At 39.1% G+C, this 20526-nt stretch overlaps 1 protein-coding gene across 1 annotated transcript in view; it reads right to left on the minus strand.

Moving 5' to 3' along the window:
• LOC131538316 (CMRF35-like molecule 2) overlaps positions 1 to 2824 on the minus strand; it is an 88535-nt gene extending 85711 nt beyond the window's left edge. Inside the window, exons 1-2 of the mRNA XM_058772135.1 lie at positions 2694 to 2824; positions 2250 to 2588 (exon numbers count right to left, since the gene is read on the minus strand). Coding sequence (XP_058628118.1) covers positions 2250 to 2588; positions 2694 to 2733 — 379 coding nt within the window. The 5' untranslated portion in view covers positions 2734 to 2824. The remainder of the gene's footprint in view (positions 1 to 2249; positions 2589 to 2693) is intronic.
• Positions 2825 to 20526: the final 17702 nt, after the last annotated feature.

A 20526-nucleotide genomic window follows, 5' to 3' on the forward strand; every position in this document is an offset into this window, starting at 1 on the left:
TCCAAGAGAATGCGCGCCTCTTTTCTCTTACAACAAAAGAAACTCAACTTACATAGAGGATCTCTAAAGACAATCATTCAATTCCATTGCTATTAGAGCAAGTGTATCAACAAATGACATGTTTGATGTCTTATATATATATATATATGCTTGGTGTTTTACGTTATGTGTGGTGTGTTTTAGTTTGATCTTTGCCTTATAACTGTCTTTTGAATAGATAGCCGTGTGTAGTATCGGGTTAAAGCTTATCTCAAATGCAGTAAGTTGAAATGAATTATATGTCGATGTTCAGTCTCGTATGAATGATGAATACTTTTATAAGAAGTTATTAGAAATATTCCTCACATGATGGATGAAGCATTAAGATAATATATGAAGCCGTGCTGGGCGGGGCTCCACCCTACAGAGACAATGTGATTGGATCAAACAGTGAATGGGATGGGCTGAAATCAGTCTGATAAAAACAGACACCCAGCTTTGCTCGCTGCTGGAAAAACTTTGGCTCACTGCTTGAAAACTTTGGCTTTGCTTCCCCTGATCACGCTGCGAAGCACTCGCAGACTTAACATCAAGCTGATCATCTAAAAGAACTAAACACTTTGTCAACTTCTCTCTGAAGAAACTGTTAGAACCTGAAGCTACGCAAACGAACTCTGAGCAGAACTTCTAGTGAGCTCGTCACTTTCAACGTCACAAAGAAACCACCGAAAGGGGTTCCCCAGTGACGCCACACAAGGACCGCACCAGCAGCCAATCAACAGTCTCGGGATTCCCTCAAGCAACCATCCAGGGAACGGGCCAGACTTCAATTTGTTCTCTATTTGTGACGTCCTCAGGTCTTAGAACCTTAAACTTTCTTCAAATTGCAATCCTCTGGCCAGAACGTGTGTATGTGTGTGTGTATGTGTTTTGTTAGTATTGTATCAGAATAGCAAATAAACTCTCGTTTCATTTATAAAGAATGGGCTGGTGCTGTGTTTTTCAAGTTTGAAACTATTTGCCAAAGATCGTGTTACCTGTTGCTCAAAATTTCTCAACCAATTCTGTATTATTATCGTGGCCACAGAATAAACAGAATTGCTAAAATATACTGGTTTAATGCTCGCTGGACGAGTCGTTAAGAAAGTATAAATTATACATTTTGACTAATATAAATTAATCTGTATGATACGATTTCCTAAAGCTAAAATTCTAAATAAAAGCTTAAATGAAGAGATAAATATTACAGTTCACTAAGCTTACGATTAAATTTAATATTTGAAATCACCAAAGAAATCTGTCAACAACTGTATCATTAATGTTGTTTCTTTTGCTCAAATAGCGTTATAAAAAGCTTATTTTTCAGGCTTGATCAGCCAGTGCGCATGCGCAGTCCTGAGCGCACGTCTCAGAGCGCTGGCAGCTGCAGTGACGCGCTGACTTCACCAATTAGCGATTGGCTCCTTCATTCAGAAGGCGGGGCTTCCCGCGATTGAGCGGCCATATTGAGCGTTGCATTTTTCCCCATTCAAAACTATAACAGTGACATGTCTTGGGTATTCTATAGTCTTTGCATAAGCTCAACAGCATCGTGTGTGATTGGTTGTAATGCGCAGTGCTGTAAAAACACATCTGTCTCTGGCTCAGTGCCAGCCAGCAAACGCAGATTTCTTTTTCATTAATGAGCTTGTCTGAATTTACTATGACATCTAAGACAAAAATAATGTTTTCAGACATGAAAGGATAGATGTTGTATTTTGTTTTGGTGTAAATTACTTACTAAAAGCTAAACTGCCAATCATTTAAGCCACAGGGAGATTATAGACGGCTGTGATTCATTGTATTGCATTAATAGAAAGACAAATAATATAAAGAATTGTAATACAAAGTATTTTTACAAAACTAAGTTTTATCGGTGTTTTTGTGCCGTGACAATGAGGGCGGGAACATATGTGACGTAGCCACGCACACTTACTAGAGCATCTCATTCTAGCGTTTAATGCCGAGGAAGAGTCTAGCCTACAGGACTCTGAAGGACTGAACTAGGAAGGACGCTGCCTTGGATGCAGCCTTCTGACTCAGCAAACGCAGATTTGAATTTAGCAGCTGATGATATGACACGCTGAACGATTTAATCACGCTGGTGTGATTGTATCAAATATAGAAAATATTAATCTGCTATTTTTTGTCTTTTGGAAGCTGCATTCGAATGGTGTTGAGTGTGTGATGTTGTGGAGATCATCATGAGTTTGAGAGTCTCAGTTACTCACCTGTTAAAACATTCAGCTTCACTTCAGTGTAGGAATCTGTAATGATAGCTCTATCAACTGCACACTGGTACGTCCCAGAATCCTGTTCTCTCAGATCTCTGAAGGTCACAGTGAAAACTGCTGCTCTTGTGTCGTCATACAGAGAGAATCTTCCAGAATAAACCCATTTATCTTTCTCTTTAGTCTTGATGAGGTCAGAGCACCATCCAATCTGTGGTGTAACTGGATTCTGTCCTCTACAAAAATACTTCACATTGTCTGTATATCCTTCATCATATCTGCATGTGATGCTGACTCCTCCTCCTGAATATCCCGTCACACTGATGGAGCTCAACACACCTACAACAAACCAGCATCTTAATACAACAATATATTTAAGAATATATGGGTGTATTTAAGTCTCTGTGGTGTTTTTAGTGATTTTCTGTGAGTTCAGATTCTCACCAGGAATCATCAGCAGAGTGAAAGTCCAGATGATCTTCATTCTTCTCTCTTATCCAGTGATCTTCTCTGTTGTTATAGATTCAGTACTTCTGAAGCTCTCGATGTGTGTTCAGATGAGTTCTGAGTGTTTCTTTCCTGGTTACATGTTTAATATGAACTGATGAATGTGACAGAGACGCCAACTTCCTCTGAGAGAGAGAGAGAGAGAGAGAGAGAGAGAGTACACAATGTGCACAATTCACACAGTGCAGCAAATATAAACACATCAGAGATGCCTATTTCAAACAAATAGCTCTAGTTTCACCTGAATTCCAGCAAACAAGCAACACAGAGAAACTCTCGTATATATATTGGGAGAGAAGGAAAAGTGCATCCACCTGCCATCAAATGAGGGACAAAGGCCGAACCCTCTTTACCATTTACAATTACTCTCTGTATTCTTTTACTTTATTCTTTTACTCTACTGTCATTTTATTTTATTTATTTTTTCTCATCGTGATAAGTTGGACATGTGTATGTGTTTATTTGTTTTCCCCTTTTTTATTTATCTGTATGTTTGTGTAATATACTTATTGCTTTGGCAACATTGTGATATGTTACACAGTCATGCTCATTTGAATTGAATTGAATTGAATTGAGAGATAAAGAGAGAGAGAGAGATTTTGATTTTTGAAAAAAACTTTATTTACAAGTAATCAACTACCAATACAAACAATTATAAAAAAAAACAATCACAAAGAAAACAGATTTCCTTCAAACACAGTGCACAAAGCTGCACCAAATCATTTAAAAAGTTAACAGATCTTCCATAGCTTTATAAAACTTAAAATCAATCAACACTCTTGATTTTACTAAAGTTAAAAAACAGTCAGCAACACCTTGACAAGACTTTTTCCCAATTTTGTTTTTCCTACTGATATAAATTGCAAACTTAGCTTCACCCAAGATGAAATTCAGTAATTGAGATGTAAACCTCATGTCACGTCTGTATTTACACCCCAAAATAAAAGTCTCTGCAGAAAATAACTCATCAAAACAATTGAAAAGACCATTTAAAACCACAAATAAAGATTCCAACCTAAAACACTGCACAAAAACATGAAACACTGTTTCTCTTTTAGAACAAAAAGGACATGTAGAGCAAACTTCTGGGTTTAGAATAGAAATAAAAGAGTTCACAGCAATAATACCATGAAGCACTTGCCACTGCAAGTCCCCTAACCTTTTAGATAAAGGCGGCTTATACAAGGATCTCCACTCAGGTTTTACAGTTTCATCTAAGCCAAAAAAAGATCGCCATGGTGTATCAACTTTGTTTTTCTTATTAAAAGCCATGACACAAGCACTATACAAAATCTTACTCTTGGCTGACAATAAATCAAACCATGAAGATTCCCAAGATTTAAAAAAAAAAACCTATACACCCCTCTAAATTAGGTAACATCTTTAAACAAGGAAATAAGTCCTGCGCATTGGGGGTACTTTCCCCAGAATGATAATCCTTCAGCATTTGATCCTCTTCAGCTGTAAGTGCTGCCTTTAATTTACACAAAAAAATGGAAACAATACGAACAGAATTAATGCCCAAGTGCTGGGATGTTACCTCAGCATTCTCCAAATTTGGGCCAGCCAAAGTTAACATTTGTCCCAAGGTTATAATTCCAAATTTTTGGAGTGCAAAACTGAGACCATGTAAATTGCAACTGTCAGATACATCCAGATGGGCTCCGAGTATCAAAGGCTCCTCCAACAGCCAATAGAGAGAATATGAACTTTCAACTTTTTGAAAACGAAACAGACTCCACAGTTTAAAAAGACTCCTATAGAAAGATTACATCCTGGACAAGTTCATTTTTAAAGGGTCCAGCAGAAAAATATGTTTATCCAACCCAAAGCCCCTGTAGTTTTGCAGTAGAGTGCAGGCAACAGCTCTCCAACCAAAATCCGAAGCACCATCAAAGAGTCTTTGTAAAAACTGTAACCGAAAGGCAGCAGTTCTACTTTGTAAGTGTATTAGTCCTTGTCCTCCTTCATCCTTAGGCAGGTATAAAACACTCTGTTGCACCCAATGCAGATTATCCCCAAAAAAATCCACAAGAATAGTTTGAATTTGGGCCAGCAGATGAACTGGAGGGTCCACACAGGCCAGCCTATGCCATAAGAAGGAAGCCACCAAATTATTAACAACAAGAGTACGTCCCCTATATAACATATTGGGAATCAACCATCTCCATTTTTTCAAAGCGACCCTTTATTTTTTCAAGAACCCCTTCCCAGTTTTTCTGCTGGGTCAGACCATCACCTAAATACACTCCTAAATATTTAATACCCCTTTTTCACCAAAACAATCCATTAGGATGACTCGGTTTACCACCGGCCCACTGACCAACTAGTAATGTTTCACATTTTGTCCAATTAATTGTGGCAGAAGACACAGACGTAAATTCTTCAATCAGTTTAAGCAAAACCTGCATATCATTTTGCCCACTAATAACGACCATGACATCATCAGCATAAGCTGACAGACGAATATTACTTTTACAAACAGGTAAAGATAAACCATATATTTTTAATCTTAATTGATGCAACAAAGGTTCAATAGCCAAAGAATATAAAATTCCGGACAAGGAACACCCCTGTCTTATGCCCCTGTGAACCTGAAAGGGAGCACATAAGCCACCATTTATCTTCAGCACACTCTCAGAGCTACTATAGAGCACTTTTATCATATCTATAAATTTTGGCAAAACCAAAAGCTGATAGAGCTCTCCACAAGTATGAGTATTCAACTCGATCAAAAGCCTTTTCCTGGTCTAGTGAAATCAAAAACTAATTTGACACTTCCAAAATATCCTGAATTAAATAGATGTTATTAAAATGGATCTACCCGAACACAGTAGGTCTGATCCGGATGGATGACAAGATCCATTACTCCAGCCAATCTGTTGGCCAATGTTTTAGAAAACAACTTATAATCACTGCAGAGAAGTGAGACAGGACGCCAACATTTAATATCAGTGAGATCCCCTTTTTGGAACGAGAGTGATTATCGCTCTCGGACAACTCAACGGGAGCCTGCCCTCCGACAGACTGCCACTCAGTACCTGAAGCAAATCTACTCCCAACTCAGCCCAAAAATTTTTAAAATCAACTGGGTGACCATCAATTCCGGGAGCTCTCCCAGACTTCATACCTTGGAGGGCCTTATGCAACTCTCCCAAACTCAAAGGGCTGGAGAGAGCAACATTACCCTCCTCGGACATCTGGGGTACGGCATCAAAGAAAACATTTACGTCCCTGCTCTCTAAATTGAGCTCACTTCTATAAAGGTTCTGATAAAAGCCCACAGCTCTTCTTCGGATGTCTATGGGGTCCATCAACAAACCCCCATCCTCAGAGCGCAAGGCCTGAATAAGGCGCCTTTGGCCATTCTTTTTCTCAAGGCTGAAAAAATGCTTAGATGGTGCATCCATTTGATCGATACTTTGAAATCTTGACCGGATCAGTGCCCCCTGTGCTTTATGTCCTAGTAGATCAGCTAACTGTGCTTTTTTCTTCAAACAGGAGTCTAGATAATAATGGTCTCCAGTAGAATCCGCTAGCTGCTGACAATTCTTTATATCAATTTCAAGGCTCTTTAAAGATCGTCCTAACTCTCTAGTAACTTTGTGAGTGTACTGTTGGCAAAATTGTTTAATTTGAATTTTGCCAAAATCCCACCACTGTTGTATTGACCGAAAAGTAGATTTAGTTTTTCTGTAATTCTCCCAAAAAGCCTTAAAAGAATCTTTAAAAAAAGTATCACTCAATAAAGAAGTGTTAAAATGCCAATATGCACTTCTCGGTTTAATAAGATTCAAAATAACATTACATTGTACCATAGCATGATCTGTGAAAATCATAGGAACAATTGAGCAACTATTAGTAATATTAAGATGATGTCCAAGGCCATACAACCTATCTAGTCTGGCAAATGATATCACATTGTCTCTTGTATGAACCCAGGTATATTGTCTTTCATTATCATTTAATTGTCTCCAAATATCACACAAATCATACTTCTTAATTATGTGAATGAGCCATTTCCTAGAAGGCATATGAGGTTCAATATGATTTCTGTCCAGAGCATGCTCAGTACAATTGAAATCACCAGCTACAAATAAAAACTCCTCAGAAGAACAGTTCTGCAAAGTACCACATAATATATCTAAAAACAGCATCCTTTCAACTGTAGATGTTGGAACATAAACACACATAAAAACAAAAGTATAATTCTCAAACACAGCTCTCACTTTTAAGAGCCTGCCTTTAACAATTTCCTCAAAATCATAAGAAATTGGACTGAAACTCTTCATGAACAAAATGGCATGATCCTCATGATCCTCACTAAGCTGAGAATCATTTTTTAGGGGTTATTTCATGATACCTGTCCTTTTTTTCCCTTTTTTGAGGCACTTTAAACACATTCTGTCCAGCTTCTTCAACAACACAATCCATCTCGCAAATGCTCCGCGGTACAGGCTGAACAGTGTCTTAAGTAAGTCTACCACTTACTTGTTTTTCATCTTTCTTTCCTGTAAACTGCTCTTCATTTACTGAAATTCCATTAACATTGTTAACAGCGGTCTGTCTCATACCTGACGGTTCTTGAACCGCCACGGTTGAGCTAAAACTGGCTTCATTTCCTCATTCAACCCAAATTTATCCCTCCATACTGCATCAACCCTCCTATTTAAAGTCCCTGTATTAAAGATCTTCACAAAACATTTATACATCCTTTTCCCTTTCACTTCACCCAACTCTAAATTTTCCAATTCATTGAGATCCAACAAAGGACCTGACATTCCTTCCAAATCCGGTGTAATCCCCAGTCTTGGAAAAGGATCTGCTATATCCAAAGTCATATATCCATTCTTAAAGTCCTTTAATAATAACAATTCCTCATTTGTCAACTTAGTTTTCCATATATTCAACATGAGTTGCGTGTGACGAGCTGACCTCTGACCCAAGAAAGCAGCAACTGCATTTATATCGCTCAGCTCGGGTCTGGCCACATCAACTAGATGCTTCAGTGTCACCAACTTTGAAGCACACAGTATCTGCATAAGTCCTGGAAAACTCCCACCAGCAATGTCCATCCGTGCTCCTTTGATGAGGGGCTCCTCTAGTAACCAGTGCAAAGATTTTATCCTCCAACCTGCAAACTTTTAAAAGTGCCCACACTTTAAAAGTCCACGATAAAAAGAGGCAGTCCAGTCAAACGTAGTTGTTTAGCATCCATTAAGAACAGTCCCACATCCAGTCCAAGTCCATCCACTGTATGTAAAATTACTTCTGCCATCTTTCTCCACACACTTCTGTCACTTTCTGTCTCATGATCCTCACTAAGCTGAGAATCATTTTTAGGGGTGATTTTATTTCATGATACCTGTCCTTTTTTCCCTTTTTAAGGCACTTTAAACACATTCTGTCCAGCTTCTTCAACAACACAATCCATCTCGCAAATGCTCCGCGGTACAGGCTGAACAGTGTCTGAAGTAAGTCTACCACTTACTTGTTTTTCATCTTTCTTTCCTGTAAGCTGCTCTTCATTTACTGAAATTCCATTAACATTGTTAACAGCGGTCTGTCTCATACCTGACGGTTCTTGAACCGCCTAAATATTTAATACCCTTTTCACCAAAACAATCCATTAGGATGACTCGGTTTACCACCGCCCACTGACCAACTAGTAATGTTTCACATTTTGTCCAATTAATTGTGGCAGAAGACACAGACGTAAATTCTTCAATCAGTTTAAGCAAAACCTGCATATCATTTTGCCCACTAATAACGACCATGACATCATCAGCATAAGCTGACAGACGAATATTACTTTTACAAACAGGTAAAGATAAACCATATATTTTTAATCTTAATTGATGCAACAAAGGTTCAATAGCCAAAGAATATAAAATTCGGACAAGGAACACCCCTGTCTTATGCCCCTGTGAACCTGAAAGGGAGCACATAAGCCACCATTTATCTTCAGCACACTCTCAGAGCTACTATAGAGCACTTTTATCATATCTATAAATTTTGGCAAAACCAAAAGCTGATAGAGCTCTCCACAAGTATGAGTATTCAACTCGATCAAAAGCCTTTTCCTGGTCTAGTGAAATCAAAAACTAATTTGACACTTCCAAAATATCCTGAATTAAATAGATGTTATTAAAATGGATCTACCGGAACACAGTAGGTCTGATCCGGATGGATGACAAGATCCATTACTCCAGCCAATCTGTTGGCCAATGTTTTAGAAAACAACTTATAATCACTGCAGAGAAGTGAGACAGGACGCCAACATTTAATATCAGTGAGATCCCCCTTTTTTGGAACGAGAGTGATTATCGCTCTACGGCAACTCAACGGGAGCCTGCCCTCCGACAGACTGCCACTCAGTACCTGAAGCAAATCTACTCCCAACTCAGCCCAAAAAATTTTTTTAAAATCAACTGGGTGACCATCAATTCCGGGAGCTCTCCCAGACTTCATACCTTGGAGGGCCTTATGCAACTCTCCCAAACTCAAAGGGCTGGAGAGAGCAACATTACCCTCCTCAGACATCTGGGGTACGGCATCAAAGAAAACATTTACGTCCCTGCTCTCTAAATTGAGCTCACTTCTATAAAGGTTCTGATAAAAGCCCACAGCTCTTCTTCGGATGTCTATGGGGTCCATCAACAAACCCCCATCCTCAGAGCGCAAGGCCTGAATAAGGCGCCTTTGGCCATTCTTTTTCTCAAGGCTGAAAAAATGCTTAGATGGTGCATCCATTTGATCGATACTTTGAAATCTTGACCGGATCAGTGCCCCCTGTGCTTTATGTCCTAGTAGATCAGCTAACTGTGCTTTTTTCTTCAAACAGGAGTCTAGATAATAATGGTCTCCAGTAGAATCCGCTAGCTGCTGACAATTCTTTATATCAATTTCAAGGCTCTTTAAAGATCGTCCTAACTCTCTAGTAACTTTGTGAGTGTACTGTTGGCAAAATTGTTTAATTTGAATTTTGCCAAAATCCCACCACTGTTGTATTGACCGAAAAGTAGATTTAGTTTTTCTGTAATTCTCCCAAAAAGCCTTAAAAGAATCTTTAAAAAAAGTATCACTCAATAAAGAAGTGTTAAAATGCCAATATGCACTTCTCGGTTTAATAAGATTCAAAATAACATTACATTGTACCATAGCATGATCTGTGAAAATCATAGGAACAATTGAGCAACTATTAGTAATATTAAGATGATGTCCAAGGCCATACAACCTATCTAGTCTGGCAAATGATATCACATTGTCTCTTGTATGAACCCAGGTATATTGTCTTTCATTATCATTTAATTGTCTCCAAATATCACACAAATCATACTTCTTAATTATGTGAATGAGCCATTTCCTAGAAGGCATATGAGGTTCAATATGATTTCTGTCCAGAGCATGCTCAGTACAATTGAAATCACCAGCTACAAATAAAAACTCCTCAGAAGAACAGTTCTGCAAAGTACCACATAATATATCTAAAAACAGCATCCTTTCAACTGTAGATGTTGGAACATAAACACACATAAAAACAAAAGTATAATTCTCAAACACAGCTCTCACTTTTAAGAGCCTGCCTTTAACAATTCCTCAAAATCATAAGAAATTGGACTGAAACTCTTCATGAACAAAATGGCATGATCCTCATGATCCTCACTAAGCTGAGAATCATTTTTTAGGGGTTATTTCATGATACCTGTCCTTTTTTTCCCTTTTTTGAGGCACTTTAAACACATTCTGTCCAGCTTCTTCAACAACACAATCCATCTCGCAAATGCTCCGCGGTACAGGCTGAACAGTGTCTTAAGTAAGTCTACCACTTACTTGTTTTTCATCTTTCTTTCCTGTAAACTGCTCTTCATTTACTGAAATTCCATTAACATTGTTAACAGCGGTCTGTCTCATACCTGACGGTTCTTGAACCGCCACGGTTGAGCTAAAACTGGCTTCATTTCCTCATTCAACCCAAATTTATCCCTCCATACTGCATCAACCCTCCTATTTAAAGTCCCTGTATTAAAGATCTTCACAAAACATTTATACATCCTTTTCCCTTTCACTTCACCCAACTCTAAATTTTCCAATTCATTGAGATCCAACAAAGGACCTGACATTCCTTCCAAATCCGGTGTAATCCCCAGTCTTGGAAAAGGATCTGCTATATCCAAAGTCATATATCCATTCTTAAAGTCCTTTAATAATAACAATTCCTCATTTGTCAACTTAGTTTTCCATATATTCAACATGAGTTGCGTGTGACGAGCTGACCTCTGACCCAAGAAAGCAGCAACTGCATTTATATCGCTCAGCTCGGGTCTGGCCACATCAACTAGATGCTTCAGTGTCACCAACTTTGAAGCACACAGTATCTGCATAAGTCCTGGAAAACTCCCACCAGCAATGTCCATCCGTGCTCCTTTGATGAGGGGCTCCTCTAGTAACCAGTGCAAAGATTTTATCCTCCAACCTGCAAACTTTTAAAAGTGCCCACACTTTAAAAGTCCACGATAAAAAGAGGCAGTCCAGTCAAACGTAGTTGTTTAGCATCCATTAAGAACAGTCCCACATCCAGTCCAAGTCCATCCACTGTATGTAAAATTACTTCTGCCATCTTTCTCCACACACTTCTGTCACTTTCTGTCTCATGATCCTCACTAAGCTGAGAATCATTTTTAGGGGTGATTTTATTTCATGATACCTGTCCTTTTTTCCCTTTTTAAGGCACTTTAAACACATTCTGTCCAGCTTCTTCAACAACACAATCTATCTCGCAAATGCTCCAGCGGTACAGGCTGAACAGTGTCTTAAGTAAGTCTACCACTTACTTGTTTTTCATCTTTCTTTCCTGTAAACTGCTCTTCATTTACTGAAATTCCATTAACATTGTTAACAGCGGTCTGTCTCATACCTGACGGTTCTTGAACCGCCACGGTTGAGCTAAAACTGGCTTCATTTCCTCATTCAACCCAAATTTATCCCTCCATACTGCATCAACCCTCCTATTTAAAGTCCCTGTATTAAAGATCTTCACAAAACATTTATACATCCTTTTCCCTTTCACTTCACCCAACTCTAAATTTTCCAATTCATTGAGATCCAACAAAGGACCTGACATTCCTTCCAAATCCGGTGTAATCCCCAGTCTTGGAAAAGGATCTGCTATATCCAAAGTCATATATCCATTCTTAAAGTCCTTTAATAATAACAATTCCTCATTTGTCAACTTAGTTTTCCATATATTCAACATGAGTTGCGTGTGACGAGCTGACCTCTGACCCAAGAAAGCAGCAACTGCATTTATATCGCTCAGCTCGGGTCTGGCCACATCAACTAGATGCTTCAGTGTCACCAACTTTGAAGCACACAGTATCTGCATAAGTCCTGGAAAACTCCCACCAGCAATGTCCATCCGTGCTCCTTTGATGAGGGGCTCCTCTAGTAACCAGTGCAAAGATTTTATCCCCTCCAACCTGCAAACTTTTAAAAGTGCCCACACTTTAAAAAGTCCACGATAAAAAAAGAGGCAGTCCAGTCAAACGTAGTTGTTTAGCATCCATTAAGAACAGTCCCACATCCAGTCCAAGTCCATCCACTGTATGTAAAATTACTTCTGCCATCTTTCTCCACACACTTCTGTCACTTTCTGTCTCATGATCCTCACTAAGCTGAGAATCATTTTTTAGGGGTGATTTTATTTCATGATACCTGTCCTTTTTTTCCCTTTTTTAAGGCACTTTAAACACATTCTGTCCAGCTTCTTCAACAACACAATCTATCTCGCAAATGCTCCGCGGTACAGGCTGAACAGTGTCTGAAGTAAGTCTACCACTTACTTGTTTTTCATCTTTCTTTCCTGTAAGCTGCTCTTCATTTACTGAAATTCCATTAACATTGTTAACAGCGGTCTGTCTCATACCTGACGGTTCTTGAACCGCCTAAATATTTAATACCCCTTTTTCACCAAAACAATCCATTAGGATGACTCGGTTTACCACCGGCCCACTGACCAACTAGTAATGTTTCACATTTTGTCCAATTAATTGTGGCAGAAGACACAGACGTAAATTCTTCAATCAGTTTAAGCAAAACCTGCATATCATTTTGCCCACTAATAACGACCATGACATCATCAGCATAAGCTGACAGACGAATATTACTTTTACAAACAGGTAAAGATAAACCATATATTTTTAATCTTAATTGATGCAACAAAGGTTCAATAGCCAAAGAATATAAAATTCCGGACAAGGAACACCCCTGTCTTATGCCCCTGTGAACCTGAAAGGGAGCACATAAGCCACCATTTATCTTCAGCACACTCTCAGAGCTACTATAGAGCACTTTTATCATATCTATAAATTTTTGGCAAAAACCAAAAGCTGATAGAGCTCTCCACAAGTATGAGTATTCAACTCGATCAAAAGCCTTTTCCTGGTCTAGTGAAATCAAAAAACTAATTTGACACTTCCAAAATATCCTGAATTAAATAGATGTTATTAAAAATGGATCTACCCGGAACACAGTAGGTCTGATCCGGATGGATGACAAGATCCATTACTCCAGCCAATCTGTTGGCCAATGTTTTAGAAAACAACTTATAATCACTGCAGAGAAGTGAGACAGGACGCCAACATTTAATATCAGTGAGATCCCCTTTTTGGAACGAGTGATTATCGCTCACGGCAACTCAACGGGAGCCTGCCCTCCGACAGACTGCCACTCAGTACCTGAAGCAAATCTACTCCCAACTCAGCCCAAAAAATTTTTTTAAAATCAACTGGGTGACCATCAATTCCGGGAGCTCTCCCAGACTTCATACCTTGGAGGGCCTTATGCAACTCTCCCAAACTCAAAGGGCTGGAGAGAGCAACATTACCCTCCTCGGACATCTGGGGTACGGCATCAAAGAAAACATTTACGTCCCTGCTCTCTAAATTGAGCTCACTTCTATAAAGGTTCTGATAAAAGCCCACAGCTCTTCTTCGGATGTCTATGGGGTCCATCAACAAACCCCCATCCTCAGAGCGCAAGGCCTGAATAAGGCGCCTTTGGCCATTCTTTTCTCAAGGCTGAAAAATGCTTAGATGGTGCATCCATTTGATCGATACTTTGAAATCTTGACCGGATCAGTGCCCCTGTGCTTTATGTCCTAGTAGATCAGCTAACTGTGCTTTTTTCTTCAAACAGGAGTCTAGATAATAATGGTCTCCAGTAGAATCCGCTAGCTGCTGACAATTCTTTATATCAATTTCAAGGCTCTTTAAAGATCGTCCTAACTCTCTAGTAACTTTGTGAGTGTACTGTTGGCAAAATTGTTTAATTTGAATTTTGCCAAAATCCCACCACTGTTGTATTGACCGAAAAGTAGATTTAGTTTTTCTGTAATTCTCCCAAAAAGCCTTAAAAGAATCTTTAAAAAAAGTATCACTCAATAAAGAAGTGTTAAAATGCCAATATGCACTTCTCGGTTTAATAAGATTCAAAATAACATTACATTGTACCATAGCATGATCTGTGAAAATCATAGGAACAATTGAGCAACTATTAGTAATATTAAGATGATGTCCAAGGCCATACAACCTATCTAGTCTGGCAAATGATATCACATTGTCTCTTGTATGAACCCAGGTATATTGTCTTTCATTATCATTTAATTGTCTCCAAATATCACACAAATCATACTTCTTAATTATGTGAATGAGCCATTTCCTAGAAGGCATATGAGGTTCAATATGATTTCTGTCCAGAGCATGCTCAGTACAATTGAAATCACCAGCTACAAATAAAAACTCCTCAGAAGAACAGTTCTGCAAAGTACCACATAATATATCTAAAAACAGCATCCTTTCAACTGTAGATGTTGGAACATAAACACACATAAAAACAAAAGTATAATTCTCAAACACAGCTCTCACTTTTAAGAGCCTGCCTTTAACAATTCCTCAAAATCATAAGAAATTGGACTGAAACTCTTCATGAACAAAATGGCATGATCCTCATGATCCTCACTAAGCTGAGAATCATTTTTAGGGGTTATTTCATGATACCTGTCCTTTTTTCCCTTTTTGAGGCACTTTAAACACATTCTGTCCAGCTTCTTCAACAACACAATCCATCTCGCAAATGCTCCAGCGGTACAGGCTGAACAGTGTCTTAAGTAAGTCTACCACTTACTTGTTTTTCATCTTTCTTTCCTGTAAACTGCTCTTCATTTACTGAAATTCCATTAACATTGTTAACAGCGGTCTGTCTCATACCTGACGGTTCTTGAACCGCCACGGTTGAGCTAAAACTGGCTTCATTTCCTCATTCAACCCAAATTTATCCCTCCATACTGCATCAACCCTCCTATTTAAAGTCCCTGTATTAAAGATCTTCACAAAACATTTATACATCCTTTTCCCTTTCACTTCACCCAACTCTAAATTTTCCAATTCATTGAGATCCAACAAAGGACCTGACATTCCTTCCAAATCCGGTGTAATCCCCAGTCTTGGAAAAGGATCTGCTATATCCAAAGTCATATATCCATTCTTAAAGTCCTTTAATAATAACAATTCCTCATTTGTCAACTTAGTTTTCCATATATTCAACATGAGTTGCGTGTGACGAGCTGACCTCTGACCCAAGAAAGCAGCAACTGCATTTATATCGCTCAGCTCGGGTCTGGCCACATCAACTAGATGCTTCAGTGTCACCAACTTTGAAGCACACAGTATCTGCATAAGTCCTGGAAAACTCCCACCAGCAATGTCCATCCGTGCTCCTTTGATGAGGGGCTCCTCTAGTAACCAGTGCAAAGATTTTATCCCCTCCAACCTGCAAACTTTTAAAAGTGCCCACACTTTAAAAAGTCCACGATAAAAAAAGAGGCAGTCCAGTCAAAGCGTAGTTGTTTAGCATCCATTAAGAACAGTCCCACATCCAGTCCAAGTCCATCCACTGTATGTAAAATTACTTCTGCCATCTTTCTCCACACACTTCTGTCACTTTCTGTCTCATGATCCTCACTAAGCTGAGAATCATTTTTTAGGGGTGATTTTATTTCATGATACCTGTCCTTTTTTTCCCTTTTTTAAGGCACTTTAAACACATTCTGTCCAGCTTCTTCAACAACACAATCTATCTCGCAAATGCTCCGCGGTACAGGCTGAACAGTGTCTGAAGTAAGTCTACCACTTACTTGTTTTTCATCTTTCTTTCCTGTAAGCTGCTCTTCATTTACTGAAATTCCATTAACATTGTTAACAGCGGTCTGTCTCATACCTGACGGTTCTTGAACCGCCACGGTTGAGCTAATCTCAACCAACCCGGCAGTATTCAATCTACTACCGGGAGATTCATTCCCCACAACCAGCTCCGCCTCAACCCGGCTCTCACCTGACAGCCTTAAGTCCAGCCGCTCAGGTTCAACTGCGCTTGGAGCGATATTGCCATTACTTTCCCCAATACCTTCCGCTTCTTTCAGTTTATCGGGACAGTTTTTAATTAAATGTCCCGCTTTCCTGCATCCGAAACACTTTGTTCTTGCGGTTGTGACAAAGATAACATACTCAACGCCATCAACACGAAACTTAAGTGACAGATCTAACTCAGCGTCATCTTGCACTGCCATGTATGCAAAGCGCCTAAAGGAAACGATGTGCTTCAAAAGAGGGGATTCAGTACTTATGATTTTCTTAATATGTGACACCAGTTTTCCGTAACGAGACAGGGCCTGAGTTAGAATATCATCACTCATAAACGGGGGAACATTCGATAAAGTAACTCTCTTAGATGGTAATGAGAGGGGAAGGACAGGAATGAACTCGCCACCAACAGTAACTCCGTGCTCAACAACCACGTTTGCTTTATCAACACTGTCAAGAAAAATAACAGCTGCGTTATTCACTCTAGATGCAGATAAAATAGACTCGAGGCCCACAATCTCACCAATAGCCAAGCAACATTGCTCAACACTTGCCGCAGACGCCACCTTAACAGCGTGACGCCGCGTAAGCGAGCTCAAATTCACACTTTGGGCCGACATACCTCCCTGAATAACCAGGCAGTACGCGGCCCAAAAGTAAAACAGGAAAATCAGCACCAAGAACCCACCACTAGAGAAAGCACAAGAATGAAAAACCAAAAGGAAAGAAAAGAACACTCACACAGAGCCAGAGCCACCCGCACTCACACCACTCCGTTCACTCACCCTCAGCAATCACACCGGAAGTGAGATTTTTTATTTTTAATAATAAACTTTATTCAATCATAATTATACCAAACAAATTTCATGTCCACACAAGATCAAAAATTAATTCCTCTACTTCTGCCATCTTTCTCCACACCAGATCCATAGGGCCAGTAAGGAATCTCTGAATGAACTGCAAACGAAAAGTTGCATGTCTACTTGGAAGGTGGACTTTGAGGAACCCAGTGTAGACCGTCCCAAAAAAAATTAACCAGAATCGTCTGTAACCAAGACAGTAATCTAACAGGTGGATCCACACATGATAATCTATGCCACAATGTAGAAGTGACTAAATTGTTAACTATTAAAACTCTTCCTCTAAATGATAACTGCGAATGAATCCATTTCCATTTCTTTAATTTTCCTTCTACTTTTTCAATCACCCCTTCCCAATTATTTTGTTGGATGTTTGAATCCCCAATATATACTCCTAGATATTTAAAACCTTCCTTCCTCCAAATCATCCCACCAGGCAAATTTGGAAGCCCTTTCTCCCATTTTCCAACAGCCAGTGCTTCACTCTTTTCCCAATTAACCTTTGCAGATGAAATTTTCCTAAAATCATTAACAATAAAAACCAGCTGGTTAATATCTTGTTGCCCATTTATCATAATCACTACATCATCAGCATAAACTGAAATTTGATGCTATATATTGTGTGGCAATAATAAACCCTTAATCCTAGATCTTAAACTATTCAGCAAAGGTTCAATAGATAGAGAGTAAAGCATGCCAGACAGCGCACAGCCTTGTCTGATCCCTCTGCTAACCTTAAAAGAGGCACTCAAACCACCATTGATTTTCAGTAAACTCTCAGTGTCCTGGTACAACACTTTTATCATATCAATAAAACCAAAGCTAAAATTAAAAACCTCTAAGGTATCCCATAGGTACTGATGCTCAACTCTAACAAATGCTTTTTCTTGATCTATAGGAATAAGCCCCAAGTTTACCCCTAAAAGACCAGAGACACTTAAAACATCCCGTATGAGACAGACATTATCTGTGATTGACCTGCCTGGCACGCAATACGTCTGGTCAAGATGAATGACCTGCCCCATCACCTTTCTCAGTCTATTGGCCAGAGTCTTAGAAAGGATCTTAAAATCAGAACATAGCAGACTCACAGGTCGCCAGTTCTTGATCTCCTGTATGTCACCTTTTTTAGGTAGTAGTGTGATCACTGCTCTCCTGCAACTCAGAGGCAAGGAGCCATCAATCACACTTTCATTTAGGACTACCAACAAATCCTCACTCAGCACAGCCCAAAATTCTTTATAAAACTCAACAGGGAGTCCATCTATCAAAGGTGTTTTTCCACTCTCCATCTCTGCCTTTGAGTCCTCCAAGACCTTTGGCAGACCTTCATAGAAACCAGCAGATAACACCTCATCCTTTCTATTTTCACTCCTATACAATTTGTCATAAAACTGTACAGCTTGTTTTCTAATATCAGATGTCTTTGTTAATTCTTGCCCATTTTCAGACCGTAAGGAGTGAATATAGCGACTCTGACCATTATTTTTTTTCCAGACTAAAGAAAAACTTAGATGGGGCATCCATCTGCATTAGATTCTGATAACGAGATCGGACCAGAGCCCCCTTTGCTTTAATGCCAAGCAAGTCTGCAAGAAGCGATGTCTTAGTTTTAAATGTCTCAATATGTCCTCCCTCCCCAGTAGCCTCCACTAACCCTTGTGCCTCCATTATTTCAGATTCAAGTTTTTTCATTAAACTAGTGATGTCCCGAGAGACACTGAAAGTATACTGCTGACAAAGTAATTTCACTTCAGCCTTTCCACAGTCCCACCACTGGCGTAAATTTTTAAAACATAGCTTTCGTAGTCGAAAATTATTCCAGAAGAAAACAAAAACATCTCTAAAATTAACATCACTGAACAAGGAAGTATTAAAATGCCAGTATGCACTCTTTGGCTTCACATTGGCTATAAACACATTACATGCGACAAGACAATGATCAGAAAAACCAGTTGGGGTAATAAAACAACTTTTCACAATATTACAGTGATGTCGAAAGCAATAAAACCTATTCAATCTGGCGAAGAAAATAAAATTTCCCCTATTATGTGCCCATGTATATTGTCTTACATCATTATTTAGATCCCTCCACACATCACATAAACAATGTGTTTTAATCAACTCCTTTAAAGCAAGACTTGAGGGAGCATGAGGTTCCAAATGATTCCTATCCAGTCTGTAATTCTCTGTACAATTAAAGTCATCAGAACTACAATTCTGTAATTTTACATTAACATCTTTGAGAAACAGTACTCTTTCACTACCACTTGTAGGAGCATAAACATTAACAAAAACAGCCTTAAAATTTTCAAACTGAACTCTTATAAATAAAAGTCTGCCAGGTATCACATGTTTGACCTCGCAAGAAGAAGGCAAAACATTTTTAGCAAAGAGGATAGCCACCCCCCCTCTAGTAGAGCTCATATGAGCAAACACCACTTCACCATCCCACTCCTTTTTCCAATCACTTTCATTAAAACAATCACTGTGAGTTTCTTGAACATACATTACATCAATATTTTTTTGCTTGATGAGCTCAAAAAGCAGTGCTCTTTTATGCAAATCTCGGCCACCATTCAAGTTTAAAGAACCCACCCTCAACACACTCATTAAAGAGGAAACAAAAACACTCAAAACAAAACATTCCTTATTAAAGAGGAAACAAAACACTCAAAACCATAAGAAAAAAAAAAAGATTATGTGGTTTCAAAACCATCTTCATTTTGTAATTCTAATTTTAGCTTGGAAACAAGTTTCTTCAGTCTGTATATTTCCTGTACTGTGAATTGTTCCCCTCCTTCACCTTTCATTAGCACTATCACTGAATTGATAAACATTCTTCTGTCAGCAAAAAATTCCTCAAACTGAACGTTCTTTGCATTCTTAGTTTTTTGCAGAAATGACTTTATTTTATCAAAATTATAGTCACTGTGTCGACTTCGTCCTGTCTCACTATCCAATGCTTCACTGTCAGAATCATCAATCATGCTGTCTTCAGAGTCATCAAGCTTTACAGATCCTGCTGTTGTTGGTCTGCTCATTTTAGCCATTTCCAAACTCTTCCTTGCCCTTTTCCTCTTAATATTGGTATTTTAAAAAGTGTTTCATCACTAACAATATCTGTCACCAACTCCTCCTCCTCCACCATAGATCCAGCCACATCAACAACATCAGCAGCCACATCGTTTTCTTCCTCCCCACTTTCTATGTTCCTTCCCACAACATCAGCAGACACTACATCAGGTCCTTTCTCCCCACTGTTCAAAACCTGCCCCGCGTCATCCCCGACAGCAGAACTCTCAGTAAGCGTTGCGCTGCCACTATCGCGCACTGTTTCTCTACTCAGCCCTGGCTCAGAATCATTTACTCTCTCAGGACATACACGCCGAACGTGCCCTTCCTGCCCACATGATAAACATCTCATCGGATCAGACGTTGCAAAAACAACATAATCAAACCCATCAACTTTAAATTTAAAAGACAAGTTCA

The sequence above is a fragment of the Onychostoma macrolepis genome, chromosome 01 (genome assembly GCF_012432095.1).
Source record: "Onychostoma macrolepis isolate SWU-2019 chromosome 01, ASM1243209v1, whole genome shotgun sequence".
NCBI classification, from domain to species: Eukaryota; Metazoa; Chordata; class Actinopteri; order Cypriniformes; family Cyprinidae; genus Onychostoma; species Onychostoma macrolepis.